Source organism: Micromys minutus, assembly GCF_963924665.1.
Source record: "Micromys minutus genome assembly, chromosome: 21".
Taxonomy (NCBI): Eukaryota; Metazoa; Chordata; class Mammalia; order Rodentia; family Muridae; genus Micromys; species Micromys minutus.
The window spans coordinates 301095-328324 of NC_137956.1; the positions used below are offsets into that span (position 1 = coordinate 301095).

Genomic DNA, 27230 nt, shown 5'->3' on the forward strand with positions numbered 1-27230 from the left:
TTTAAGTCTTGAGTTCTACCAGCTACACCAGTCAGTGCAAACCCAAATTCAGAGCTCCGAGTGAGGATGGGCACAACTGAGCCTCGGCTAGTTAAACCTGCGTCTGTTCCAGGGGAAGACCCAGTTTCCTGTATGAACTAGGAGTGAGGCACATAACTGTCCTGAAAAGTGTGGCCCAAAACCTGGGCTAGTGCGGGCATTGGTGATGGAGCGGGATGACAGTCAGCTTCTGGCTGGGCTGGTGCTGGGCTGGTGTCGAAGCCATAGAGACCCTGGAGCACACCATCCACCACCACTTCTGGGAGAGGTTCTGTGGGAAAACGAAGAAGGAGCTAGTGTGTGATCTGCTTAGCCTTGAGCTTGCAGCACTCTGAGCGACCACAGGCTCAGCTGTCTACAAATGAGGCACTGTTGGCTTTCCCTGTCCACATCTGTTCATGTTAGCTTTTGAAGACATGCCCCAGGGGAACAGAGACCTGGTGAACAAGCTGTATTGCACTAGTTTCTATGAAGTTACAAAGCAGGCTGCCAGTTACAGGAGCAGCACGTGGTAACCCCCAGAGGACAGTAGGCAGGAGGTGCTCACCTGGAGAAGGGGTGTAAGTGTAGGGGTCCACACAGAAGCCAATGACCGGCCGGTGCTGCAGCTGTGAGCTGTGACAGTTGTGAACAGTGAGAGTGGAGAGGTGGCAGGGCAAAGGACTCATGGAGTGGACAACGAAGACCAAAATCAGCAGGGACCCATAAAGGAAAAGGAAGGGACTAGAAAACAGGCTGCTGCCTGCCTCCTAGCATGTAACCACCAGGGGTCAGCAGGCCTTTAGGGTAGGATTTTGACTTGCCTGGTGTCACTAGGCAGGAATTCCCCCAGGGTGCTGAAAAGAAGAAAAACACTAAGTTGCTTGAGGATACCCTGGGGAGGTGAGGAGGGGGTGGAGACTTGCTTCTGTTTTTTAACAAGCCCAGTTCCGGAAGTGGAGGCAAGACAGTTGAAGTAACCAAAGCTGTCCATCAGAAACCAGCCAAGTCAAGGAAGGTGATGAGGGAGGTGGTGTATCAGAGCCAGGCCAGGGCCCAGTACATTGGAAAATGAAAAAAGCTTGTCCTTCAGGATCTGGTTACAGCACTTTGCAGCTGAGGCCCTTGCTACCTGAGCAGAGCTATCCTTACCTCCAGCTGTTGGCCTTAGAGTCTGTAGGGAAATGTCTAAGTCTCAAGAATTCCAGTAACTCCTTGGGCACATCCGGATTCAGGTACAGGATGCCCTAGAGAAGAAGACAGAGAAAGTCTGCAATCAGATCCAGCTACCAATTGCTCAACCCCATTGCAAAAATTTTGAGGACGTTTGTTTTAAAATAATTAAAAATTTCGTGGCAGTGAAAACAAGTATTAGACCAAACACATGGCCCTGTATGAACTACAAAGACTGGCCCCCACGATGTGGGCACACTAATCCAACATCCTCTCTATCACTGTTGGAGAAGTGAGTCCACACACACACCTCATGAAGAAAACAGCATCTTATCCTAGGAGCGAAGAATCTACTTGTTGGATTATTCAAACTTCCAATAATCCAGATAGAAAAGTTTGCACTCATTTGGAAAAATAGAGACTGAGATACTGAACAACCCAAAGTTGTGGGCCCCCCACACACTCCCACATCTCTAACTGGGTCACCCCTGATTCCTCAGGCTAGGGGCAGCCAAGTGTGCCCTGTGCACACCTGGATATAGGTCTCCAAGCCCTGCCGGCGCTGTTCCAATCCTCTGGTCCTCCAGTTGGGCAGGCGTTTTGAGGGAAAGTCAGGCACTCTGTACCGTTTCTTGATCTGTACATCAGTCACCGAGGTGAGATCCCAGCACTCGAGCCCACTGCACCTAGCTGAGGCTTTGTCCCGACCTCTCTATATGTCTTTACGCTTCAACCTGGCACAGCTAGCTGGCAAGAGGTGGTTCGGACAGAAGTGACAAGCCAGAGAGTGGAAAGGACGCACACGGACAAGGTCAGTCTGAGCGTCCTCCCCGCGAGGGGCCCTACAGCCCTGGGTAGTCGCCTATGATCTGCACCCTCCCGGGAACTGGGACAGTAATAGGGTGGCCAACCAGAAGCTGGGATCAGAGCTCTTTCGCACAGTGTCCTGGACCCAGATCGGTGGGTAGTCCGCGACATCTCACCCGCTTGTGTAGAGCGTGGAACTCGCTGTAGCGCCTGGGCACGGTGTGTCTGCGTCCGCTGTACAGCACCTCCACTTGGAACACCTGGCGGGCGGGGGAGTGCGGGCGGCGGGTCCAAAGGATGCAGTGGGACCCGCGCCGCGAGACGCGCCCAATTTCTGGCGTTTGAAAAGCACAAAACCAACTTGGCGCGCCACGGCTCAGGGAAACCCTTTCCGAACCCCACTCACACCTGAAAGAAAAGGCTGATGGGCCCTCCCCTCTGCTCCACGCGATCCCTCTAGAGCCCAGACCACTGTCCAAGGGACTGGCAAAGCCAGGTAACCCCGAACCTTTGCAACGAATGTCCTAGCCCTGAATTCTGGGTCATTTTTGCGCTGGTCGCCAGGATATTCGGGAGATCCCCGCACACTCTTCGTCCATTTGCTCACCATGTGACCTTTTTCTGGACTCTGCCTGGGCCCTTCGGCCTCGGGCCCCACCGAGGGGATGTGAACTTCCAGCATCCGTGCCTCGTCCTGGCCTCAGCCTCTCCTGGATCGAGCGCTAGGGCACCCGAACTCCCTGAAGCAACCGGGCGGCCCTAAGAGGCCGACCGGCCCTCTGGCTCCAGGCCCTGCCCACGGGCCGGAGGCCCCGCCCCCTCTCTGGATTTTTTTTTTTTTTCAGCTCCTGGTTCCACCCTTTGATTCGGGTCCCCGCCCTCGCCACGCCCAGGGTGTTCCCTGGCGCACTAAAGTCCTGAGGGAGAAGATAACACCAAGGGTCGCCAGGCACAGGAACGAACCCTCGACAGGGTCACCCATTTGTCAGTCATTTCCCTAGCATCTACTGCCTGTCTTGTAGGCAGCCAGCTAAAGTTTCACCTGGTCTTTGTTTAGTGCCCTGGATGCTAAGGTACCAGATAAAGGCACAGGTGGAGACCAGACCTGGGCTTCCGCTTAGAACCAACCTGTTCTCAGAGAACCTGAGCACCCCAACCTTCCCTTCTTTCACGCAGTTTCTAGTAGATGCCAACTGAGGCAGTGCCAGGGTGAGGCTGGGATCTATTCTAGCTTTGACAGGCACTTACAAACCATTCGTTTCATCCACTTGTCCACCCATCCATCCGTCCTTAGCATGCCTAATTCGATTCAAGCTAGTTGGGGGGTGGGGGTGGAAAGCAGTTAAAAACCCAGGTTCATTGAAAATCACATGGTTTGACTATGAACTGTGTGGGCTTTCTGTAACAGTTAAGTATAAAACCGGGTAAAGCCGGATGGTGAGGGCCTCGGGGGTCCATGTAATTATGAGGCTGAGGCAGAATTGTTTAAAACCAGGAGTTCAAAGTCAGCTTGAGCAACTCAGCCACAAATAGTGACTTCCTTATGGGCTTGTTCTGGAATGGATGGGTGGTGACGGGCAGATAATAAAAAGTAGGTACAGAAGAGGAACTGTGGGAAGCCATTGCTCTCATCTACCTGCTCTTCTTTAGAAGGTAGTAGGACTTTTGGTTGGTTTATTGCTTGTTTTGGTTTGGCTTTTCTAGATATGTAGATAGGTTTCCTCTGTGTAGCCCTTGCTGACCTGAAACTTCATCTCTAAACCAGGCTGGCCTCTAACTCAGAGATCTGCCTGCCTCTGCCTCCCAAGTGCTGGGATTAAAGGCGTGTGCATGTCCGGCTGTAGTAAGATTGCAGTACAGAACTACCACTTCATGGGTAAAAACAGAAACGACTTTCTACCTCAGCCCACACTCCTCACTTGGCTCTAACTGAGCTTCAGTAGCTCAATGGCCGAGTGTTCTCATCTCAAACTGGGTGTGTGTGATGGCTATTCTTAGTTGTTAACATGGCTATAGGTGGAATTAACTAAAAAAAAAAAAAATCCCAAGTGGCTGGACTGGAGAGATGGCTTGGCGGTTAAGAGCAGACTTCTCTTCCAGAGGTATTGAGTTTAAGTCCCAGCAACCACATGGTGGCTCACAGCCATCTATAATGGGATCTGATGCCCTCTTCTGATGTGTCTGAAGACAGCTACAGTGTACTCATATAACATATATATATATATAAATAGTCTTTTTAAACAGCCCCAAACATCTGGGCACACTGCATGGGATGTTTAACAGGATCACTGACGTAGGAGGACTAACCCTGGGCCACACCTCCTCGTGACTCATGAAAGGAAGAAGCTTCAGGTCCTGCCACTCAGGCTTTCCTTCACTAGGGCTGGAGCCTGCTGGATCCAAACACACACTAAAGAGCAGCTGAGTCATCCAGCTTCACAGACTCTAAAACTGGATCCTTGGACTTTCTGTTAGTGGACAGTCGCTGGACTAACTGAGCCACAGGCTGTAAGTCACTAATAAATCCCCACATACAGAGCGAGACACAGACAGACAGACAACACACACACACACATGCAAGAGGGAGAGACGACCCTAGTGGTTTTGGGTCCCTGACTAATACAGTTATGTAACTGAACATGGGTGTCTTAAATATTTGACAACAATAGAGAGTTTCTGAATATGCAACAACTAAACATTAATTTAAATTCCAACATGTAATGAATCTAAGGTGTACCCAGCAGCCCTTAATGATGTGCTTTCAGCCTGTGCACCCTGAAGTGTCACTTCACCCTTAGTATACAATGTGCACACATTGTACTGTGCACAGGGTCACACCGTGCACTGACAATTCGCATTACCCGAAATGCCTCAGCTGTAGCTGAGATTATTGTTTAGGAATGAATTGCTTTGGAGGTTTTATGGGTTGCTTGCTTTGCTGTTGTTGTTTTAGACAGGGTTTCTCTGTGTGGCCCTGGCTAGCCTGGATCACTCTGTTATCCAGGCTGGCCTCGAACTCAGAAGATCTACCTGCCTCTGCCTCCCAAGTTCTGGGTCTAAAGGCCACTACCATTTGGCAAATTGCTGTGTTTTGAACATACAAAGTTATCTGCTCTTATAAAAATATAGTAGTTTGATTAATAAACAAAACAAAGACAGCATTTTCTTACACCATTCATGTGTGTGACAGCATATAGGTTTGTGCCCTGGTTGTTCTTTGTCAACTTCACACAGCTACAATCATCTGGGAAGAGGAACCTTAGTTGAAAAACGTACTGCCAACCGAGTTACTATCTGCATTTTCTTGACTATCGATTGATGTAGGAGGGCCCAGCCCACTCTGGATGATGCCACCCCTGGACCATCCTGGTCATGGGGTGGACAGTATAAAAACAACAACACTACCAAAAAAAACAGATAGCCAGGCACAATAGCACACACCTTTAATCTCAGCATTTGGGAGGCAGAGGCAAGGCTAGCTTGGCCTATACAGTGAATTCCAGGACAGCCAGGGCTACACAGATAGACCCTTTCATAGACAGCAAGCTAGAAAGTGGTTTACTTTCATGGCCTCTGCATCAGCTCCTGCTTCCAGAAGCAGAGGCAGGTGGATCTCTGCCAGTATGAAGCCATAAGAAGTTCCAGGCCAACCAGGGCTACAAAAAAAAAAAAAAAAAAAAAAAAAAAAAAAAAGACTTTTTCTCAAAAACAAACAAAAACAAAACAAACCCCAAAGGTTTGTGTAAAAGTTTTAAAGTTTGATAGAAGAAAATTTCTCTCACATAGGTCAACCTGGTGTATAAGCCCAGCTAGGGTTTGATGAAATCTTGTCTCAGAAAGAAAAACTGAATTAATCCATTTTGGTTTGAGATTAGCACAGAATTTCCAACAACTTCTGAAATGGCCCTAAACATACACTTTGTACCATGTGTTTATGTGAGATAATGCTCTCTTTTAAAAATCTTTACTGTGTATATGTGGGTACTTTGCCTCCACGTACCTGTCTCAGACCCCCTAGAGCTGGAATTACAGCTGTGAACTGCCTATGAATGTGAGAGCTGAACCTACATCCTTTGAAAGGACAGCCAGTGCTCTCAACCACCGAACTTACCTCTCCTGGCTTAGTTTTCTGTGTTGTTATTTTTGTTTGGTCGGTAGTTTGATTATTTTGTCTGTTTGTTTGAGACAAAGTTTCTCTGTGTAGACCTGGCTGTCTTGGAACTCCTCTGTAGACCAGGCTGGTCTCAACCTCAGAGGTCTGCCTGCCTCTGCGTCCTGTCCTGAGGGCTAGGATTAAGGGTGTGCACCACCCCCACCTGGCACCGTTGATGAGTTTAAACTCTATAAACACCACCATCTCTGGTGAGTGGTGATGATGCTCTATGTCCTGCAGCATCAGACATCCAACCTGCTGTGACTTTTCTGTAGAAACGAACAGGCACATTTGTCTGCCCGCTGTGTGAACAAACTTGCCTGCATCTTCAGTTACGGTGAAATTATTGTGTGTAGCAAGGAGTCCCACATTGACTTCACACAGTGGGAGGTCTGTGGAGTAAGGTGACCTTTATTTATAAAGCTTTATTTTGGTTTTATTAGGCTAATACCTGGAAGGAGGGATTTGGAGTAGGGCCAAAAGCAAAGCATCTGTGTTAAGGGCCAAGGTTCGGAGACAAGTCTTTCTTGCTAGTACAGAAGTGATGTTCAGCAGAGGACATCCTCACCAACACTGACTCTCACATTCTCCTCCTCCAAATTCAGTGAACCAAGGCCAGGGAATCAGGAAGCTGAAACTTCCCAGATGGAGGTGGAGGTGTGGCCTCTGGAAGGGAAATGACCCATGCCAGCGAGAAGTGCTGGGGTTTCATTTCCGTTTTGGGGTGTTGGAATTGAACAAAGGGCACTGAACCTGTCACCACAGAGCCACTTCAGTGTTCAGAGCATCATCTCTATCTCACAATGCAAATTGCTATCAGAGCACCTGCTTCCCCACAGCTCTCTGCTTGGAACTGGGACTCATTCTCCCTGCCAGTTTAAGATGGCTTCAGCCTTTCTTACGTTCCACATTCATTCTTACTTGGAACACATTTTCTCTTGACTCCTCCACCAGTGAGCTTCCTGTGTCCTTGAAGAGGTCCTTGCACACCACAGCAAGCTCTTAGTCCAGTCTATAATCGCTGTGTGTCTCCAGGCACTTTCCCTCACCCACTGGGCTAGTTTTTCTGTCAACTCGACACAAAGGCAACTCACTGGAGAGGAGTGAGCACACATTAAGAAAAAGCATCTGTAAATCGGGCTGTAAGCAGAGGCAGGTGGATCTCTGTGCTCAAAACCAGCCTGGTCTACAAAACGAGTTACAAGAAAGCCAGGGCTACATAGAGAACCCCTGTCTCAAAAACAAGACATCAGAGGCTGGAGAGGCTGGGCCGTGGTGCTGGCTGCGTGTGAAGGAGGACTATGAAGCTTCTGAACATCCTGCTCACCAGTACACCAGGGGTTGGAAAAACCACACTAGGCAAAGAACTTGCGTCAAGATCAGGCCTGAAGTACGTTAATGTGGGAGATCGAGCTCGGGAAGTCTGATCACCAGATATCATGGAGTCTGGCAAGATGGCGTCTCCCAAGAGCATGCCGAAAGATGCACAGATGATGGTACAAATCCTGAAGGACATGGGGACTACAGAATATAGTTATAAATAAGATGCTGGAGTTTGCCTTCCAATATGTTACCACAATTCTAGATGATGCTAAAATCTATTCAAGCCATGCTAAGGAAGCTACTGTCAATGCAGATGATGTATGACTGGCAATCCAGTGCCGTGCTGACCCGTCTTTCACTTCTCCTCCCCCGAGAGATTTTCTATTAGATATTGCAAGACAAAAACAAAACAAAAACAACAACCCCCCCCTTGCCATTGATCAAGCCATATTCAGGTCCTAGATTGCCACCTGATAGATATTGCTTAACTGCTCCAAACTATAGGCTTAAGTTTTTACAAAAAAAGGCAACTACTCCTACAGGAAGAATAAGGGTTCTGAGGCTAAGTGTTGGTTTGTTTTCTAATAGACCGAAGACTCCCACACTCGCCACACCAAACTCCACAAGCCATGCCTGTTTCAGCTAAAGTAGGCACTCCGACATCCCTCATGGGGCAGAGGTTTACAGTGCAGACCCCTGCTTCTCAGTCCCTGCTGTAAAAGCTTCCATTCCTGCATCAGCAGCAGTTCAGAACGTTCTTATTAATCCACCATTAATTGTTTCCAAAAACATGCTTATTACTACTAATATGGTATCACAAGATGCAGCCAGCACATGCACTGAAAAGAAAACGTGAAGATGATGATGATGACTATGATAATTTGTAATCTAGCCTTGATGCATGCAATGTATAGTCTTGGTCTTGGATCCATTGTACTGAAATTTAAAAAGCATGTTCAATGCTTTAAAGCTATACTTTAGAAAGTGGTATTTAATAAGTATACTTGCTATGCTCTTTGATTGAAATGTTCAGTTTTACTAGAACTAGTAATAAGTTTTCATCAACCTTTATGCATAAAAAATAAAATTGTCATTTATCAATTAAAAACAAAAAGAAAAGAAAGCAGGCAGAAGGCTGGAGAGATGGCTCAGTGGTTAGAGCACTGGCTGCTCTTCCAGAGGACCTGAGTTCAATTCCCAGCAACCACATGGTGGCTCACAACCATCTGTAATGGGATCTGATGTCCTCTTCTGGTGTGACTGAAGACAGCTACAGTGTACTCACATAAATAAAATGAACAAATCTTTAAAAAGAAAGAAAGAAAGAAAGAAAGAAAGAAAAGAAAGCAGGCAGAGCAGGCCATAGGAGCAGCCCAGACGCAGTCCTTCTCCAAGACCTCCATCAGCTTCTGCCCTGACTTCCTCAGATGATGATGCTGAGGTGCAAATGCTTTTGGCTATGTATTATTACAGCAATAGAAACCCTGTAAGAGTCTTGTTGATATTCCTACGACAAAAGACCGATTAGAGCTGGAAGGATGGGATGATAACTAATAAGACCGGCTGACCTTGCAGAGGACTCAGGTTCGATTCTAAGCACCCACATGGCAGCTCACAACCACCTACAACTCCAGCTCCAGCGTTATAGAAGATTTTAACCAGTTTTTAGTTGTATGGCTCAGCCATTAGCACATGTCTTCAATCCCTCTGACTGGAATGTTGACATGCCCTTAGTACTTACCTTTAATCTTAATGAAGGTAAAGTTAGTTTGTAGAAGGAAGCACCCGTGTTTGAAAGTGATGTCTAATTGAGTGGCAGGCAAAGTGATGAATCAGAGAAAGATCTGACAGAACAGGATCTGCCCAACTCATGAGAAGAGGTCGGGGAAGCTACCTAAGGGGAGACATAGTACAGGAACACAGTAGGGCTCATGGAGAGCAGTGCAGTCGAGTTGAGAGGGAGGAGGAGGCAGCTTTTCTGGGAGAGTTTTATAGAGACAGATTGAAGAGAAAACAAGCCAGACACAGGTAAAGACAGAAGAAGCAAAGAGAAAGAGAAGGAAGGGGCCAGAAAAGTGACAGTTCGAGGCCAAGCAGAGCAATTCAGTCAGAAGTGGAAAGAAGCCAATAAGAATCAATCAGTGTGGAGAGGACTTTGAGCCAGAACAGCTGAGGTGAACCGTCCAGAGCTCAGAAAGAATTAGAAAGGGTGAGCTTATTCAGTAAGTCTCAGAGGCTTGAAACACTCAGGGCCTAGATGAGATTGTACAGAGGCTGGGAGCTTCCAAGACTAGCCTAGGTTAGTAGACAGACAGTGAGCCTCCCAGACAGCAGCGATGACAGGAGAATAGAAGTTATTTTACACTCTGGAGGATTTGATGACCTCTTAGAAGTGAAGGTCCAAAGATCCTGGAAACAATTTGAAGGGGGAAGCCTGGGACTGTAGTTTAGCGGCATAGCATGCATGAGGCCTTGGATTCACTCTCCAGCACCACAAAGCAAACCCATCCCATGATCAGCTGTGTGGAGGCGAGACTTGACCAAAGGCTGTGTTAACTCTAGTAGATAAAGGAAGAAACCCAGTGAGGCCTGTTGGCTCAGATTCCTCTGTAGGTCCAACACTCCTCCTCCTTTCCTGGGTGTGGGGCAGGACACTCTGGGATGAGTGTCTTCCAGGGAGTAGGGAGAGAATTATAATCGAGGGTTCAGTAAAGAAGCCATGGGGCTGGAGAGATGACTCAGTGGTTAAGAGGTCCTGAGTTCAATTCCCAGCAACCACATGGTGGCTCACAGCCATCTGTAATGAGATCTGATGCCCTCTTCTGGTCTGTGTAATCACATACATAAAATAAATAAAATTTTAAAAAAAGTTGTATAGTCTGGGTCTGGTTACTTGAAGAAGAAGAAGAAGAAGAAGAAGAAGAAGAAGAAGAAGAAGAAGAAGAAGAAGAAGAAGAAGAAGAAGAAGAAGAAGAAGAAGAAGAAGAAGAAGAAGAAGAAGAAGAAGAAGTAGTGAAGTTACCAAGATGGCTGTTCAATGGTTGGGGGAACTTTTTTAAATTATTTATTTATTTTATATATGTGAGTACACTGTAGCTGTCTTCAGACATACCATATTCAGACACACCAGAAGTTAAGTCAGTTAAGTCAGTGCTCTTAACTGTTGAGCCATCTCTCCAGTCCAGGGGAAAGATTTTTATTGGAGAGAGAGAGAGAGAGAGAGAGAGAGAGAGAGAGAGAGAGAGAGAGAGAGAGAGAGAGAGAGAGCGCATGTGCGCTTCCAGAAGAAATTCAGAGCTGAGAAGGAAGGAAGCAGACTGGATGTGGCCAGGGCTGTCTGCAAGAGAAGCAAAGAGAGAGACCTGGGGAACAGAGGAAAACCATGCCCGTATGTAGAAAATGAAGGGTTGTCTTGGAGGGGGAAGCTTAGGAGCTAGCATGGATTTTGAAATGCATAGCAGATGTCTGTGGGCAGGGACTGAAGAGCGGAGAGGCCAGCATGGGCTTTGATATGTAGCTATAGGTATATGCCAAAGAAACTGGCCCTTTCTGTCAGGCAAAAAATGGTTTTCCTGGGTTCGTGAGAAATGCTGACCTAGGCTTTCCTAAACATTCCTTCTGTCGTCCAATTTGAGCTTAGCCAAGAATGTCATTTCTTGACATATGCACTGCCTTTGGAGTTTGGAGAACTTGGAGCTTCCTTTGGACCTAAGGAGAACGACCTTTCTAGATTTGATGGCCAGCTGAGGGGTGAGGAGCCGAGGCTGGCTTTGATTTCACTGATACCGCAGGTACAGATGTCCAGCACCACGCACTGCTTGGGTTGTTTGTGGTGTTTAATTTTCATGTACATGTATGTGCATGTATGTGCATCTATGTGTACATTCCACCTTCATTTCAGTCTCTTACCATCCCCCTCCCCCCTCCCTGCAGACTTGTGAATTTTATTCACTTACTTGATTTTCAAGTATTCTTTCTCTTTTTAAAAAGTGCTCTATTGGTTCGCTGTGGGGAAAGGTGCCATCCCATCCTGGTGTTCACAGGTACACAGGGATATAGGGCCCAGGAACTGAACTCAGTAAAAACATGCAGTAACCTTCCTGCTCCAGAGTCCCTAGGGTTCCACAGAACAAGAGTGCAGTCAAACAGCACGAGGCTTATGGTGGGTGTGGTGGTGCAAATCTGCAGTCCCAGCACTTGGGAGGTACAGGCAGGAGTTATCCTTGGTTACATAGTGAGTTTCAAGCCAGTTTACTGCATGAGACCCTGTCTCAATCAACAACAGCACCCCCTACCCCCACTCCCAAATTTCCTTGACCCAGAGGTATTACTTAAAATATCTTGGGAGAGATACTGCAAGTTATGTGAATTATTTTCTTTCAAAAAATATATATGAATATATATATATATATACTCATATATATATTTATATATATACACCATGATATGAACGCCAAAGCAGTTACTGCAAAGGACATTGGCCATTGTGGCTCGTGAACTGTCCCCCACCCCAGATTTAGACAATGCACTACATGGACTTTCAAGTGATTTCTATCTAAAAGGTCTGTTTTGTTTGTTTATATTTTGTGTTTTAGTTTGGTTTGGTTTCTTTCGAGGCAGGGTATCTCTGTGTATCCCTGGCTGTCCTAGAGTTTGCTCTGGTCTTGAACCACAGAGTGCTGTGATTAAAAGCATGCCACCAATGCTAGTCAAGAAAGGGCTGTTTTAAGGGTAGATCTTGCCTTTTTTCCCATTACTGTCTAGCATGTGGATTTCATTTCCAAGATGTGGAGTGACAGTTGCTTAAAAGTGCTTGGCTACTTCTGAAAGTTTGTGTGACTTTTTTTTTAAACTTATGCACATACACCCTCAAGTGTGAATGAAGGCCAATGCCTCCTTCCACCAGGGCGTCCCTGGGAATCGAACTCAGAGCCTTCACTGCTGAGCCATCTCCCGAATTCTTTCTCTTGGTTACATTAGGATCTTATACTCCACTAACAGATTATAGAGCATGGACTTTACTTTCAGTTTTCAGACTGCTTAGAGCTTGGAAGAGCCTGATGCTCTTTACAGAAGTTCCAGATCATGTTCTGATCCTTGAAACGGTTGGTTGGGATTCAAATGGCACTTGTTTCTGGATTCCCACACCAGCTTCCCGGGACACTCCACACTGGTTCCACTATGAAGACATGGAGTCCACAGCTTACAGCTTGTAGGCAGGATCCTGGACTAAGTAGTGGGCAGGAGAAGTTGGGGTGATGATGTCTCCCAACATAATGCTGCTCCTGCCATGGCCCTGGTTGCCTAGGGAGCGCCCCATGCTGGTTGGTACTTGAGCTGGCTCAGCTGCGGTCTTGGCTGGGAACCTCAGCCTTCACCATCACCACACAAAGCTCCTTTTCACCGGCAGGGCTTCTGCAGCTGAGAGGCGCTCAGGAGGTTTGGATAACCCCCGTTAAGAAAACAAACAGCTCCTGCTTGCAGCTGGGCACAGAGGCTGGATTCTTCTCTGGGGCGCGCAGGCATGCTGGCTTCAGGATTACCCGAGCAAGGGTGGGTCTATCCTCTACACCAGATCTCAATTTTGCTGGTTTGTGTAATCTTTGACCCTGACCCCCAACCCAAATCCTATCTGCAGGAGATCTGTATGTGGGTTAAACCACATCATGCTTCTGAAGTGTTTAGCATGGGCACACAGTGAATAAATATTTTTTTTATTTATACAAAATTACTATTTTTATACTTCATAAACTAGTGGGATCCTGGCAACTACATATGGTCCATCCTAATATATATTTATTTCTTTTAATACATTGAGATACAACTATTTCAAGTGTTAAATGCTATGATTAGGATTCCCACACTTACTCCATAGTGCATGAAAGTGTCGGAGACAGAAGCCAGTGTGACCAGCCTCTTATTCATCATGAGTGTGGTTCCTGCTGACTTTAATACAGAGATAGAGATATATAGATTAGATAGATATGTGTGTATGTACACATTTGTAAATATAAATTCTTTTTATTTTCGAGACAGTGTCTTTCTGTGTAGCACTGTCTGTCCTGGGACTCACTCTGCAGATCAGGCCAGCTTCCACCTGCCTCTGCTTCCCCTGCCCTATGAGTAAAGGCATGCACCACCATGCCCAGCTAAAGGACATTTATAATTTGTACTTTAACTACTTAATTAAAAAAAACAGGCTCCTGTGTGGTCTTCAACTAGCTGTGTTGCCAACTTTGGACTTTTGATGGTCCTGACTCCACTTCTTGGGAAATGCTGGCATTGTGGTTGTATGCCATCTTGTCTAGGTACAGGCAATGCATGGGATCAAACCCAAGGCTCTGTGTATACTCAGCAAGCACTCTACCAAATGATCTGTAGAGGGATTTTAATCCAGTAACAAGGCTACTCTGGCTGGAATATAGACACACCTTTAATATGCACCTTTAATCCCAAACAATAAAGGTAATGTTATTTTGTAGAAGAAAGTGTTTAATTAAGAGGCAAATGATGGATCAGAGACAGAATAGGATATGTCCAATTCTCATGAGAACAGAGAGAAAAGAGAGTCAGAGAGAGAGAGAGAGAGAGAGAGAGAGAGAGAGAGAGAGAGAGAGAGAGAGAGAGAGATGGAAAGAGGGCAGTTTTACTAGAACAGTTGAACAGAGACAGCTCACAGAGAGAAAAAGAGCAAGACACAGGTGAAGACAGTATGAGCCAGAGAATGAGAGGAGCCAGATTAGAACAGATTGCCAAAGTTAGTATGAGTCCAAACAATGCAATTCAGTCAGAAGCTGAAAGAAGCCAGTTTGAATCAGTCAGTGTAGAGTCAAGTGTTGAGCCAGAACAGCTGAATTAACCAGCCAGCCAAAGTTCAGAAAGAGCTTAAAAGGGTGAGCTTATTCAGCAGAAAGTCTCAAAGTCTGAAAACATTCTCAGCCCAGACTAGATTGTAAGAGGCTAGAAGCCTCCATGACCAGACAGAGGCAGTAAATCTCTAGAGACAATTATATCAAGCAAATAAAAGCAACTTTTATACTGAGCTACATATATCCCAAGCTTGATTTTTAAAAATTACTCTGCTGTGTGTGTATAAGAGAGAGGGAGAAAGCACACACACGAATATCCACACCAGTGTGCACACATTTAATCGTACTCAGGAGTCAGAGGTAGACAGATCTCTGTGAGTTCAAGGGTAGCTTGGTATACAGAATGAGTTCAGGACAGCCAAACCCTGTCTCAAAAACAAAAACAAAATAAATACATACACAAACAAACAAACAAACAAATAAGTAGATAATTTTTATGTGTGAATGTGGGACTTTTAGAGTAACCTCTTTTTTTTTTTTTTTAAGATTTATTTTATGTATGTGAATACACTGTAGCTGTCTTTAGACACACCAGAAGAGGGCATCAGATCCCATTACAGATGGTTGTGAGCCACCATGTAGTTGCTGGGAATTGAACTCAGGACCTCAGGAAGAGCAGTCAGTGCTCTTAACCACTGAGCCATCTCTCCAGTCCCGTAACTTTTTTTTTTTTTTTAAGTTTTGCTAAGACATTTTAAACTACAAAGGTAGTTTAAACTCCATTTTTTTTTTAATGTGAGACCAGGCCTAGGGGAAGGAAGAGAGTGGGTTTTAGAAAGAGTGGGGGTAAGAAGGTACCTTTGTTCATGTGTGAACAAAGCCTAGGACATGAGCCAACAGTATGACTCCTAAGGGCCCCTCACTCCCATCCCAGGTTATGACAGAGGGACTCAGGTGCTTTCCAGTCAACCCTTCCACCTATTGGTACTCACCATTGAGTTCACAGAACAAAGAAACATCCACGTAATTGGGATAGTTCATGAAGATAGCTTTTGAACAAGAATCCAGGAGGGGCCGTGGCTGCTGCAGAGGTGCAGGTCTGGAATGGAGGTGCCCTGACCTTACACTCTAGCATCCCACAGGATTGTCTGTGGCTTCTCAAAAATCGGAGTCGTTTTGCACTGTATGGAATCAAGCCAAGGACTTTAGGTACCAGCCACAAGTTCTACCACTAAGCTATAGCCTTAGCCTTACCCATGTCTTAGGATCAAACGATTCTCCTGCTTCAGTCTCCCATATGGTTGGGACTCACACAAGGCTCAACAAGAATAGTTTTTAAGCCAGATGTGGTGGTGCACACCTTTGAATCCCAGCACCTGGGGGACAGAGGCAGGCAGATCTCTCTGGGTTCGAGGCCAACCTGGTCTACAGAGCAAGTTCCAGCACAGCCAGAACTACAAAGAAAAACCCTGTCTCAAAAAACAAAACTAAACAAAAAAGCTGTCTAGTAGCTGTTCCTAACACCAGCAGAACAAGACATCATTGCAAGTCGTTTAGGGAGAGTGTCTCAAATGCTCAAATATAAGGGCAAATAATTTTCTTATTGAGTGGACTTAATTTAGGTCTTAAAAACAAAAACAAAAAACAAATTAGCCAGGCACGGTGGCTTGCAGTACCAGGGAAGCTGAGACCAGAGGATCAGGTGTTCAAGGCCAGCCTTTGCTACATAGTGCATCAGGGGCCTGCCTGAATTTTATGAAACCATCTCAAAAGGCAAACAGATAAAATAGCTTAATAGTCTAAGTGGATTCCTCTGTGTGGATGGATTCCTCTTGTGTGGATTCCTCTTGTGTGGAATCCTCTTGACTTCTCTGTCTGCCTTGTGTGAGGCACAGTGAAGCAGATAAGCTTGAATTGGGAATTTTGGGTTTAAGTATTAACTCTGGGGTATCTCCTTGAGCAAACTATGTGAGATAGCTCTTGTGCTAGATGATGCCCACCCGGCAGTGAGGTCTTCCAGCAGGAGCTCAGTGCCTGGCATATCAGAGTATTCAGATGACAGTTCTTATTGGAGTCAATAACTAGACTCCACAGTGGCAGTGGCTGTTGGGGACACTCTGCTCCCTGTTGTGCACACGTTCTTGGCTGCTTTGTGCTTCATCATAGTTTTCTGGTGATGTTTTCCAGCAGATACAGGTTGGTTGGGCTCCTGTGGTCTTGACTGCAGCTACTCATAATGCAAGGGGAAGCTGAGGGCTTGGACGCTCAAGGGGAAATAGTCATTTGGAAACAGTCAAATCTCTTTAAGGAAAGGTCCTGTCTCAGACTGAATAAGGTTTTCCTGTGGGTTTTCTTCTGGACCCAAAGTATATCTTCTGTAAGATAAGCAGCTGGCTGCCGCCACAGGGCTGCCTCCGACCTGCTGTAGGTGGGTGGGGCTTTCCGTCCAGGTCTGGTCTTCACAGCAACAGGGCAATTTCCAAAGCAAGCCAGGGTTAGAGGGATGAGACTTGTAGGAAGATTTGTATCCCAAATCTCATCCCAAAGTAGCCGGCAGGATCAACCTAAGCTGCCAAACAACAGTCTTACCACTACAGTGAGGCCCATTAAACAGCCCAGATATCCTGAGCCCTTGAAAAGGAGCCTTGAATGGGGCGTGCCTTCAGTCCCAGCACTTGGGAGGCAGAGGTGGGCAGGTCTCGGAGTTCGAGGCCAGCCTGGTCTAGGTATCAAGTGGCAGGACAGCCAGGGCTACACAGAGAAATCCTTGGGGGGAGGGGTGAAGTGGCCTTGGTGGACCCACAGGCAATCATTTGAAGCAGTCCATGGTCTTCAGGTGACAATCAGGAGGCTGATGAAGTCATCTTGGAGTTAACAGAACACAAGGCAGAAAGGACCAATGTCCAAGAGGACACATGTGCACCACATCAAGAGATGTGCAGGAGGTGAGATTTCCCTTCCTATCAGAAAGCTTACAGTGTTAAAGGAAGTGTGGAACTCTTCTTCCACAGTGAAATATCGCTTTATTTGAGTTTTCTGATTATAAATGCAGAAAATTTAAGCAATGTAAAAATGACATAAAAAGTAAAAGGAAAATTTCCATATCTAGAGATAACTGTACTTAACAATGCAATCAGTGCCCTTTCCAATTATAGTCTTATTAAATGTGGATCATGTTGTTCATTGCCTGCTTTTTTCACTCAGAAAATATTTTCCTTGTGGATGAATACTGTTTGCCACCACTGTTACTGCCTCTGTGAAATCTAATGTCACTGAACCATACCTCATCTCATCCCTTCCGATGTACTTGTGGGCTGCTTCCCGTCTTTTCAGCTGTTCACAATGCCACGGAGGACGCCTTTGAGGACTTGTCCTTAGTACCTAGTTTCTAGAAGTGTTCACGAGGGTCTGCAGTGGACTCGCATACCCCTCCAGAGTGTAGGTGTAGTACAGGCCCAAGACAAAGATGGACACCAAGAGGGCTGCAGAGAGGCCTCAGCAGCTGGGGGCACTGGCTGCTCTTGCAGAGGACTCGGGTTCAACTCCCAGTACCCACCGCTCACAACCACTTGTAAGTCCATTTCCAGGGGACCCGACTCTGTCTTCTGACCTCATGGGTCATGGTACACTTATGTACACTTAGGAACACATACACATACATATTTCTTTTTAAAAAAGGAAAGATGTGGTGGCTGAGGAATGGGGGCTGAAAAATGGGGACTGTTACAGGCACAAAGCTCAGAGCTAACCAAAATGAAGACGGGAAGGACAGATTTGGAATTACCTTCCAAGAGGTGTTACCACCATTGTGAAGGCCTAGAAGAGAAACGGGGCAGGGTGAGCTATGGTCCTTACAGTACCTAACTGTGACATAGCCTGCATGTTTGGCACCTGTTTTGAGCCTGAGCTACTTTTGGGGACCTTGGAGTTTATGGTTTGGTACACAGTGCCAACATAAAGTCACAGCTGACAGGGCAGGACCTTGGCAGGTAACATGTCCCAAGGTTCAGAGGGTGAGACAGCTTGGTCTCATTTAAATCTAACACTCAGCCCTGGCCTGCCCTGGTGGAGAGGCTCCACACCTCTCCAGAGACCAAGTGTGAGGGTCACATGAATGCCAGCTGCCTTCCGAATGCCGGTGGGAAAATCTCATCATCTTGTGCACAGACCCCTCCTGTGTACCCGGGAGCTCACTGTGCAGGAGCCACTCCCCCCTCCTGTGTACCCGGGAGCTCACTGTGCAGGGGTCACTCCCCCCTCTTGTGTACCCGGGAGCTCACTGTGCGGGAGCCACTCCCTCCTCCTGTGTACCCGGGAGCTCACTGTGCAGCCACTCCCCCCTCCTGTGTACCCAGGAGCTCACTGTGCAAGGGTCACTCCCCCCTCCTGTGTACCCCGGAGCTCACTGTGCGGGAGCCACTCCCTCATCTCCTTACTCTGCTCTGCAGGCATCGCTACATCCGGAGCACCTCTCCAACAGCACATCCGATTTATTTATTTGGGCTTCAAGTAGCCAGGCATGGTAGCATACGCCTTTAATCCCAGCAATTGGGAGGGAGAGGCAGGGAGATCTCTGTGAGTTTGAGGCCAGCCTGGTGTATAGAGTTCCAGGATATTAGGGCTACAAAGAGAAACTTTGTCTCGAAAAACCCAAAAACCAAATCTGACCCCAGAGCACACAGTTCCTGGGATTTATGTGACTCAGTTCACCTTAGCTCCTGACTGATTCTGTCACTGAACACTTCTACTGAAAGCTGGCTCTAATCTTCAGATGACATCAGAAGACTTAGTGTGCATGTGGGGGTGGGCGGGTGAGCAGGGTGACGCCAGGGTAAATGCAGACTTCTCTCCATACCTTTTATCTGAAAGTCAAATGGACCCAGCGAGCTCATTTGGTAGAGGATGAGACACTTAAAGGACGCCCTCCCCGAGAGCAGCATGGACTAGCCCCTCTTCTCAAAGCTCTCTTTCTCAGCGTTTCCACAGTGAACATGTGACGGCCTCACCCACCTGTATGTTTTGTCTGAGACTGGGTCTCACTGTGCAGCCCCGGCTGGCCTAAAACTCCATGCAATGATCTGGAGCCAACAGGATCCTCTGGCTTCCAACACCTGTGTGCTGGGACTAAAGGCTTGTGTTAGCCATGTCTGGCTGCTTCACTTAAAAGTTTATTTTTATGTGTGTGTGTGTGTCCACAGAGATCAGAAGAGGGCCTTCATTCTTCAGAAATGCCATGGTAATGAAAGACAAAGGCAGGTGGAGGAATTCTTCCGTATTAACAGATTCACATTCTCCACGCATGTGATCATGTCAGTCTTCAATAACTCACGATCCTATTCAAGGAAAAAGAATTGTGGGCTGGAGAGATGGCTCAGTGGTTAAGAGCACTGAGTGCTCTTCCAGAGGTCCTGAGTTCAAATCCCAGCAACCACATGGTGGCTCACAACCATCTGTAATGGGATCTGACGCCCTCTTCTGGTGTGTCTGAGGACAGCTACAGTGCACCCATGGAAGGCATTCTGTTCTTTTCTCTCACTGAGGAGCCTCGGACCCCTCTCTAGCTTGTGCCACTGGGGCAGCTGTAGACACTGCTGAGGGCAGCAAGCCCAGCAATGGTCTGAGACTCCAACCTTCCCTGGCTAGACTCCGGCTGGTCTAAACACTCCTGGCTTGTGCCCATGTACTCGGGGGCTCTAGGGGACACACTCTCTTTCAGACACTCTAGTAAAGCCTCTTTGCTTTGAAAGGCTTAGGTGCTCTGTAGCTACCCGGTCTGCAAGAATAAAGCAGCATGTCCTGTCACTTTTTACACAGGAACAACTCTGAAGATGAGGTGCCTTCCCTCTGTGTGGTGCTGAGGACTGGGTCCACATTTCACATGCTAAGCAAGCACATGCCCGATGCTAATGAATAACCCTCCCTCCAGCCTGAGTACCGAGGGTTAGAGCATATGCTAGGCCAGAGAGCTCCTCAGGCCTAGGGAAGCACGGATGGAAGGCCAAGTCAGCCTCTTACACAACAGGCTTTAGAGTCTTAAGTCTATCTTGAAGCTCCTTCCTACAGAAGTAGGAACAAGACTCAAACAGACTCTGAGCAGGGAGCTGAGGCAGGTAGAGAAGAAACTCCAGTCCCACAGGACAGCAGCAGCAGGCTTCAGTGCCTGTGGAGGGAAACCTACTAGAGATGCAACTTCTTGGTTACGAGTACTCTAGACCTTTCCAACTGCTTTCCAGCAGAAAGCAAAACGTGCTACCATGCTGAGTCCTGTAACCTGATTTTCAAATATTTTATTACATAATCTTTCATGGCACCATCAGGAGTAACAGAAAACGTTATTCCCAGTTCCTAAACCACATCCTGAAAAATATACATTTGTATTTATATATTTATATCAACCCTCCACCCTAACCTATAAGTCCACCACCTATTGTAGGTCTTTTGCTTAAAGCAGGAAACTATTCTCTTAGGTAAGAAAATACATGTGGAAGCTGAATGAATGTTGGTTAGAGTAACTGGGAACAGTTTGTCTGTGGGGCAGAGTGGCAGGGCTGGGCATCAGCTGGGGTCCATCAAGGGGAGGAGGACAGTGTATAAAAAGGCAGCGTCACGAATGTAGGCTCTGGTATCCTCGGTCCCTCAGGAGATGGCCTTTGCCTCAGGAAGAAAGGCTTCCCAGTATTTTGCCAGCTGCAAAAGAGTAGGGAGACAGTAAGCAAGTGCCCCATCTAGTGGCAGGGCAGAGCTGGAGCCCACCTGGGAGGGCGGCAAGTTCAGTGCATACCCCATCACATACCACAGCCACTCAGGAGGGAGGCGTGTGGGGCAGATGCAGAAGCCACACCCTTCTCCCTCCCTCTAGACTTAAGGAGGCATCAGTTTCTGCCCCAATTTCAAAGGCAGTCTCTGTTTGCACCTTACAATGGTACCACTGTTCCACAGATTGGTTAGAGCCTCAGAACCCAGAGGGGCAGATAGTACAGTTGTCATTTGGGGCAGGAAATGGGGGGGGGGGGGTCAGAGCTATGCATAATTACATACCTGCTGCTGGGAATGTAGGAGTGTCTCTAGGTATTTGATCACGTGGTTTTTGAAGTCCTTGGATTTCTCTTTCTATAGGAGACAGGATTCTACACTGACCTCCCAGTCAGGCGCTCCTTCCCATTTTGGTGGGATGGATGGTGGTGGATGTTTACTGCTGACCAAGGTCAAACACAGCCTTGGAAAGTAGAGCCAGTAGCTTTAACAGCTACAGTTTCCAGCCAAACAGCCTCTGCCAAAGCTCTACACACTTTCTTAGAGGGCCAGGAGAGGGTGATGGAGGAGAAAGGACACACAGCAGCTCCTGGCTTTGCTTTGCATCTAATTGCACTGGTCCAGCAGCAAACATAAGACAGCCACCATGACTCAGGCACACACAGAACGCACGGGTTCTAGCTTACCTCAAATCGTGTCACCTCCTTTCGTACAACTGTTGAGATTCTTTCAAAGTCCCTCTCATACTGAGTCACCCGAGATTCCCACTAGGAAGAGGAAAGAGAGACTTGCTTAAGGTCTGGGCTAGAGCTCAGCAGCGCAATGCTTGGCTAGTATGTGTGAGAGACTGGGTTTGAGTTCCAGCACCGCAAATCACAAAGGTGGTGGGCAGCGGGGTCACTTAAATCATTGTGAACTTCTACAGGGAACCTCATTTTGTCCCTCTGGGAGGGATGAGATTCCTAAGGGATTCAGCATTGTATATCACAGCCTGGCAGGCAATGGGAAAAGATGGCTATGTACCTCTGGCCAAGCCTAGCCTTTGAGAAAACTCTAGCACCATAGCGGATTCTGATTCAGGAACTCAGAAACACAGCACAAACCACAGAAAAACTTAATTTAGATCTTTCCTGGAGAGGCATGTCTGAATCACATAGGTAGCTTTCTCAAAGATTTATGCAAGGAGCTAGAGTTATTCCAGGGATTAAGAGCACTGGCTACTCTTCCTGAGGACCAGGTTCAAATCCCAGCCCCCACATGGTGGTTCACTAGTTTCTAGGTACTCAACACCCTCTTTTGACCTTTGCAGGTACCAGGCACGAACATGGTACACAGACAGATGTGCAGGCAAAACACCCATAAAAATGAAAATAAAACAATTTAAAAATAAAAAAGACTGGTGGAGAGCCAGGCCTCAAGGGTGCCCTGAGTCATTCCCACTGGCCTGCCCAGCAGTCACGGTCCCTTTCATTAGCTCTGTTGCCTACTGTGGGCTCCTGAGCATCCACATGGTTAGGATGGGAGCAGTGCTCACTGAGGTGCCAGCAATATATGGGGAACTCACCTCTGCGATCTCATCCTTAGCCTGCTGCAGTTTGTCAGGCTTGTTGGCCCACAGCAGCCGAGCCTCAGACTCCCGCTTCTTCTGCAACATGGCTTGAGCATCCTGCCAGCGCTGCCACGTCTTCATGCGCTGGTCGAAGGCAGCCTACGGGGGAGGGTAGTTGGGAGGAGCCCAGCTCTTCAGTAACTCTGGCTGGTTCTGCCTTAGAAGGAGGGTCTCCCAGCAGCTGTGCCAGGGAAGCACTGAGCAAGGTTCTGCAGCCACTGTTTAGCTGAGGCATTTAATGTCTAAAAGCACAAGCTTGGGTCAGGCCCTCTTCAAGCTTCCAGTGGGCCAGCGCCATGCTACTCCCAGGGCTGGGTGACTGGAGCACAGATGGTGGCTTGATGCGGAAACCTGACACCTGCCTACCACACCAAGTCAGAGCAAGGGTCTACACACTACACGCTTTCCCTGAGCCTGTCATGTGAGGAGCCATGAATACTGTAGGAGTGAAGCACACGGTCCCACTCTCAAGGGACTTATCTCCTGGAAAAGCCATCACTGTATTAGCAATTACAGTAGATGTTTACAACATGTGGAGTACTAGGAAAACGAGCAGGTACCAAAACTCATCTGGCTTTGCTTAGCTCTGGAGCTCTAAGTCTACAGCAAGGAAGCAGCCTTTCAAAGGGATACAAGTAATAGGCTTAGTAGCAGAATTTTTTTTTCCTTTTGAGACAAGGTCTCAGGTAGGCCAGGCAAGCCTGATCTCATTGTATAGCTGAGGATGACCTTGAACTCCTGAACCTCTTGCCCCAATCTCTCAAGTGCTGGCATTACTGGCATGAGCCACCATGCTGGCAGCTTAAGGGGACTTTACATATACACTTAAAATGGCCACAACCTACTTACTGACTTCACCTCATCCACACACCCACTCACCTGCTCTAGGCTACCCATGTTGGAAGAAGCTCTCCAGAGGTCATTACTGGCTTCCTGTTTCTAGTCTTGGAACAGAAGCAGTGCTTTCAGAGGCAGACAATTGCTGGCCATGCCACCCGGTGCTCTGCAGGCTTCAAAGGCAGTCCTCCCTACGCAGGAGTGGTCACTGGGCCAGCCTCCTCTGCTCCTCATTCCCTGCACAGGTTCCCTGGCTGTTTCTAGTGAAGGAGACAGGGAGCTCTGCTGCTCTGCTGCTCATGCTGTTTCTCAAGGCAGGCTTCATTATGCATCCAATGAACTCACTCTGTAGCACAGGCTGGCCTAGAATTTCCCATGATCCTCTTGCCTTAGCCTCCCAGCTGCTGGGGATTACAGACACTTTCCATTCCTGGCTCCTGAAATTTCTTAGCACCTTAAAGTCAAAAGTTCAGGTACCCCACATCTAAGAAAGGCTTTAAACCTATCCCACTGGGTTAGCAGGGCTTCAGGAAAGGACACAAAAGAACCTTTGCTCATTTCTCCATTCCCACTGCTCGCTCATGACAAGAGGAGGGTCGCAGCAGTTCTCCAAGAAGAGATCTGCTCAAAGCTCTCTGCTCTCAGGTTGCTGTCCAACCCCTAAAGAACAAGGCTTAGCTTCTCTTTGCCCTGTCCACAAAGATTCACCCTGCCTAGAGTCATTTCTAAAAGCTGTGCTCTCTAGAGAACCCCTGCTCCCACCCCAAAACAATGCTCTTCACAGAAAGCTTTCCCCAGACAGAGCCCTTTCCCGTGGCTTTCTAGCCTGAGAAATCTAACTGGTTCTAAGAATCCCCTCAGCAGGCTCCATTTCTTATCTCTCTGGAATTAGCAGGAACAGCTCTGAGGCTACATTTAGTAGCCGTGAGAACCCAGGGGGCAGCTCAGCTCTTGACACAGCACAGAAGCTCCACAGTGGGAGATGCGCTGAGGATGAGGTGTAGGGGAGGCTCATGCATCCTGATACCGTGCACAATCAGGTCCTCACAGTGCAAGTGCCAGGTTCCTCTTGCCTTCTCCCTTATTAAGGAGGCCATGCAAGAGCTAATACTGCCCAGTCAAGCTTCCTTAACTGATATGAGAGCTCTGGAAACAGACCACCCTGGTCACCAGGAGACGTGAGGTATTTGACCTGAGGGGCAGCGTGCAGTGTTGCTAACGGTGTGGTTAGCACAGCACAAGGAAGGCTCTGGTGAAAGCTCTCTCAGCACACTCTTCCATGCAACACGAAGCCAGTTCTGTGTCATTACCTGACTACTCACACTGGAAAGACAAGTGGAAGCCAGCAAGAGCTCTTATCAGGGCAAAGACCAAAGGACTGCAGAGTCACTGCTCCAGGGGCCAAGCAGCAGTCTGTAATAAGCCTTGCTTGGAGAAAGGTGCACAGAGAACACTGTCTGTCCTCAGCAATAATGGGCCAGCTTGGAAATCCAAGAGTGGGCTGCTGTGGGCCTCAGAATCACTAAAGGTAACTGGCTAGTTTAAGTGGGTTGCTGGGTCTACCAGGTCCGTTCAAGAGTAGACTTACACCACCCCTAAGCTAAAATGAGATGAACTTTGCTTAGGAAGTGAAGAGCAGAGGACAGCTGGGGGAAGGAAGAGAGGCTTACTCGGACAATGGCTAGGAGGCGGATATAGTCACTCAGGAGTTCAGCCAGGAGGAAGAAGTCATTGTTGGCCTGTTCCTGGTGGAGCTGCTCAATCTTTTCTTCCACCTCAGCCAGTTGGGAAAGTGCTCGAGACAGTGCTGTGTTGTCCTCGGAGCTCCCAAGCATGGCTAGACTCTTGGCAAACAGGGCTGTATTCAGCGCTAGTTCTGGAAGGAGGCAAAGACAGCAGAAGCTTCTGATCTCTCAGGAAAGGGGAGAGGCGCTTGATGCTGTAGAGCACAGCCTGCCCATTCTGACCCTACATGTCTGACAACTAAGGGTTGCAACCCAGTCTCTAAACTCAGAATGATGGGAAGTGGCCTCAGCTAGTCACATGATTGGAAGGGAAAGCCCTTGCTATCTACATACAACTAAGTCTGGTTGCCTGAAGCAAGAAGCCCCAGCATTCTTGGAGCTCATGTCACCAGGCCAACTGAAGAAGTGGCTCTGGTATTTATGTTGGAACTTATGAACTGTCACCTGTATACGTCACACACAGATGTTCCCACTTTCTAAAGCAGAGCAAACTTTCTGTATGGGGCCAGTCAGCACCTTGGGCTCTGTAGGCCGCACATTGTCTCTGCAGCACACTCTTCTCATAGCAATAGGGTCCAAGGCCAAACCTGTCCTTTCAGCCATGCCATAGCTTGCCGGCCCTTACACTGGCTTCACGCTAATGGTCTTTTAGATTTCTTGCTAGCAATATGTTTAAGACACAGAAGGAAAGTATTCAAATTTGGAAAATTCCACAAGTTCCCAACTAAGCAAAGCTCACTATAAAGAGGAGGAAGAAAGAAGACATAGAAGGCTTCCCTGCATCCATACCTTGCTAGTATGACCATGTAACAAAATCATCAATGTGGATGTAAGCCTCCAACTCCCATCAAGAGAAGCAGCGTGTACCCAGGTAGGCTCCCTCCACCCACCGCCCATAGTGGTTTAAGTTTGTTTCTTGCCAGGAGAGTGGGGCATATCTGGCTTATCAGAACATCATGCAACAATTTCCACTTGAATGGCTGAGAACAGCAAGCCTCTCATCTCCAGCCCGATGAAGACACCGATTTCCCCCAGTACAGGTGTGTGTCTGAGCAAGTGTTTACCTTTCCTATGGCTGACTAGAGTCTCCACCACTGCGTGCAGCTTCCGTAGGCGCTGCTCCTCACACTCCACCTCCTGGAGCTTCTCCTCAAACCACTGGAAACAGACAGCCCAGAGCTGGCTTGAAAATGTTCAACAGAGTGCAGGGAGCTACCTTTCTTTAGCAGTTTTTACCAAGGGCTGGTTTTGTTTTTTTGTTTGTTTTAATTGAAAAGAATCTCAGGAATTTCAGAACTTCTCAGGGCATCTGAGAGACACTGGCTACTCACAATGTCTGATTCATTCATCTTGATGGTCATTTTGCTGACTGCATCTGTAGCTTTGTTGAACATCTTAAGGAGACCAGCACCGCTCAAAGCCTGCGTTCCCACAGCTCGAGGCAACTACAAGACCAAGGCGGGATGCAAGTTATCTGCTGCCCCTTTAGGTTCAGAAGAATTAGTATCCATCAGATCAAGTGCCTAAAACTTGTCAACAAGTCCCTTGACTATAGACTGCTGCATTCTAAGGCATTTACAGGAATCTAAAACTAGGAAATGCAGAAGCAAAACCAAAGCACCACGTCTGTAAGAATCAATCACGTTTTCAGCTTTTGATATTATTCCTTGAAAGAGAGAAGACAGAGAGTGTTATGTGGCCAGGTGACCCCAAGGCAAGAATGTTTGTCTACCCAGGTGTGACCTTCTTAAATACCAAGCATTCCTTTAAAATTTTTTGACATTAAAATTATGTTATGCGTATGCATTCGTCACAGCACACATACAGAGGTCAGCTCTACGAAGTCAGTTTTCTCCTTCCACCTTTACTTGGGTCATCAGGAATTCAGAGCAAGGACTTTCCCCTGTAGAGAACTGCATCCCTTTGTTAAAACCAAAGGCTTCTGCAGACTGTGGTACATACAACTTCAATCCCAGCACAGCCAAGTCTAGGGGCCAAGGCTC

At 47.4% G+C, this 27230-nt stretch overlaps 2 protein-coding genes and 1 pseudogene across 3 annotated transcripts in view; 1 reads left to right on the top strand and 2 right to left on the bottom strand.

The window, feature by feature from the left end:
* Positions 1–137: 137 nt before the first annotated feature.
* On the bottom strand, positions 138–2680 carry SNX22 (sorting nexin 22; the record flags this gene model as incomplete). Its single annotated transcript, XM_080934334.1, has 7 exons — positions 138–310; positions 587–654; positions 843–875; positions 1171–1265; positions 1724–1828; positions 2175–2258; positions 2606–2680. 7 exons carry the CDS (start codon positions 2678–2680, stop codon positions 138–140), a joined length of 633 nt encoding a protein of 210 aa, XP_080790460.1.
* A 4910-nt stretch (positions 2681–7590) lies between these two features.
* On the top strand, positions 7591–8361 carry LOC308434508 (transcription initiation factor TFIID subunit 9-like; annotated as a pseudogene). Its single transcript has one exon. The product of its transcript is annotated as a transcription initiation factor TFIID subunit 9-like (transcript).
* Positions 8362–20594: 12233 nt separating this feature from the next.
* The window catches only part of SNX1 (sorting nexin 1), a gene marked incomplete at its 5' end in the record, with an annotated part of 34450 nt that continues 27814 nt past the window's right edge, over positions 20595–27230 (bottom strand). Inside the window, 7 exons of the mRNA XM_080933953.1 lie at positions 20595–20970; positions 21322–21393; positions 21723–21803; positions 22601–22744; positions 25153–25358; positions 26292–26385; positions 26559–26672. Coding sequence (XP_080790079.1) covers positions 20920–20970; positions 21322–21393; positions 21723–21803; positions 22601–22744; positions 25153–25358; positions 26292–26385; positions 26559–26672 — 762 coding nt within the window. The 3' untranslated portion in view covers positions 20595–20919. The remainder of the gene's footprint in view (positions 20971–21321; positions 21394–21722; positions 21804–22600; positions 22745–25152; positions 25359–26291; positions 26386–26558; positions 26673–27230) is intronic.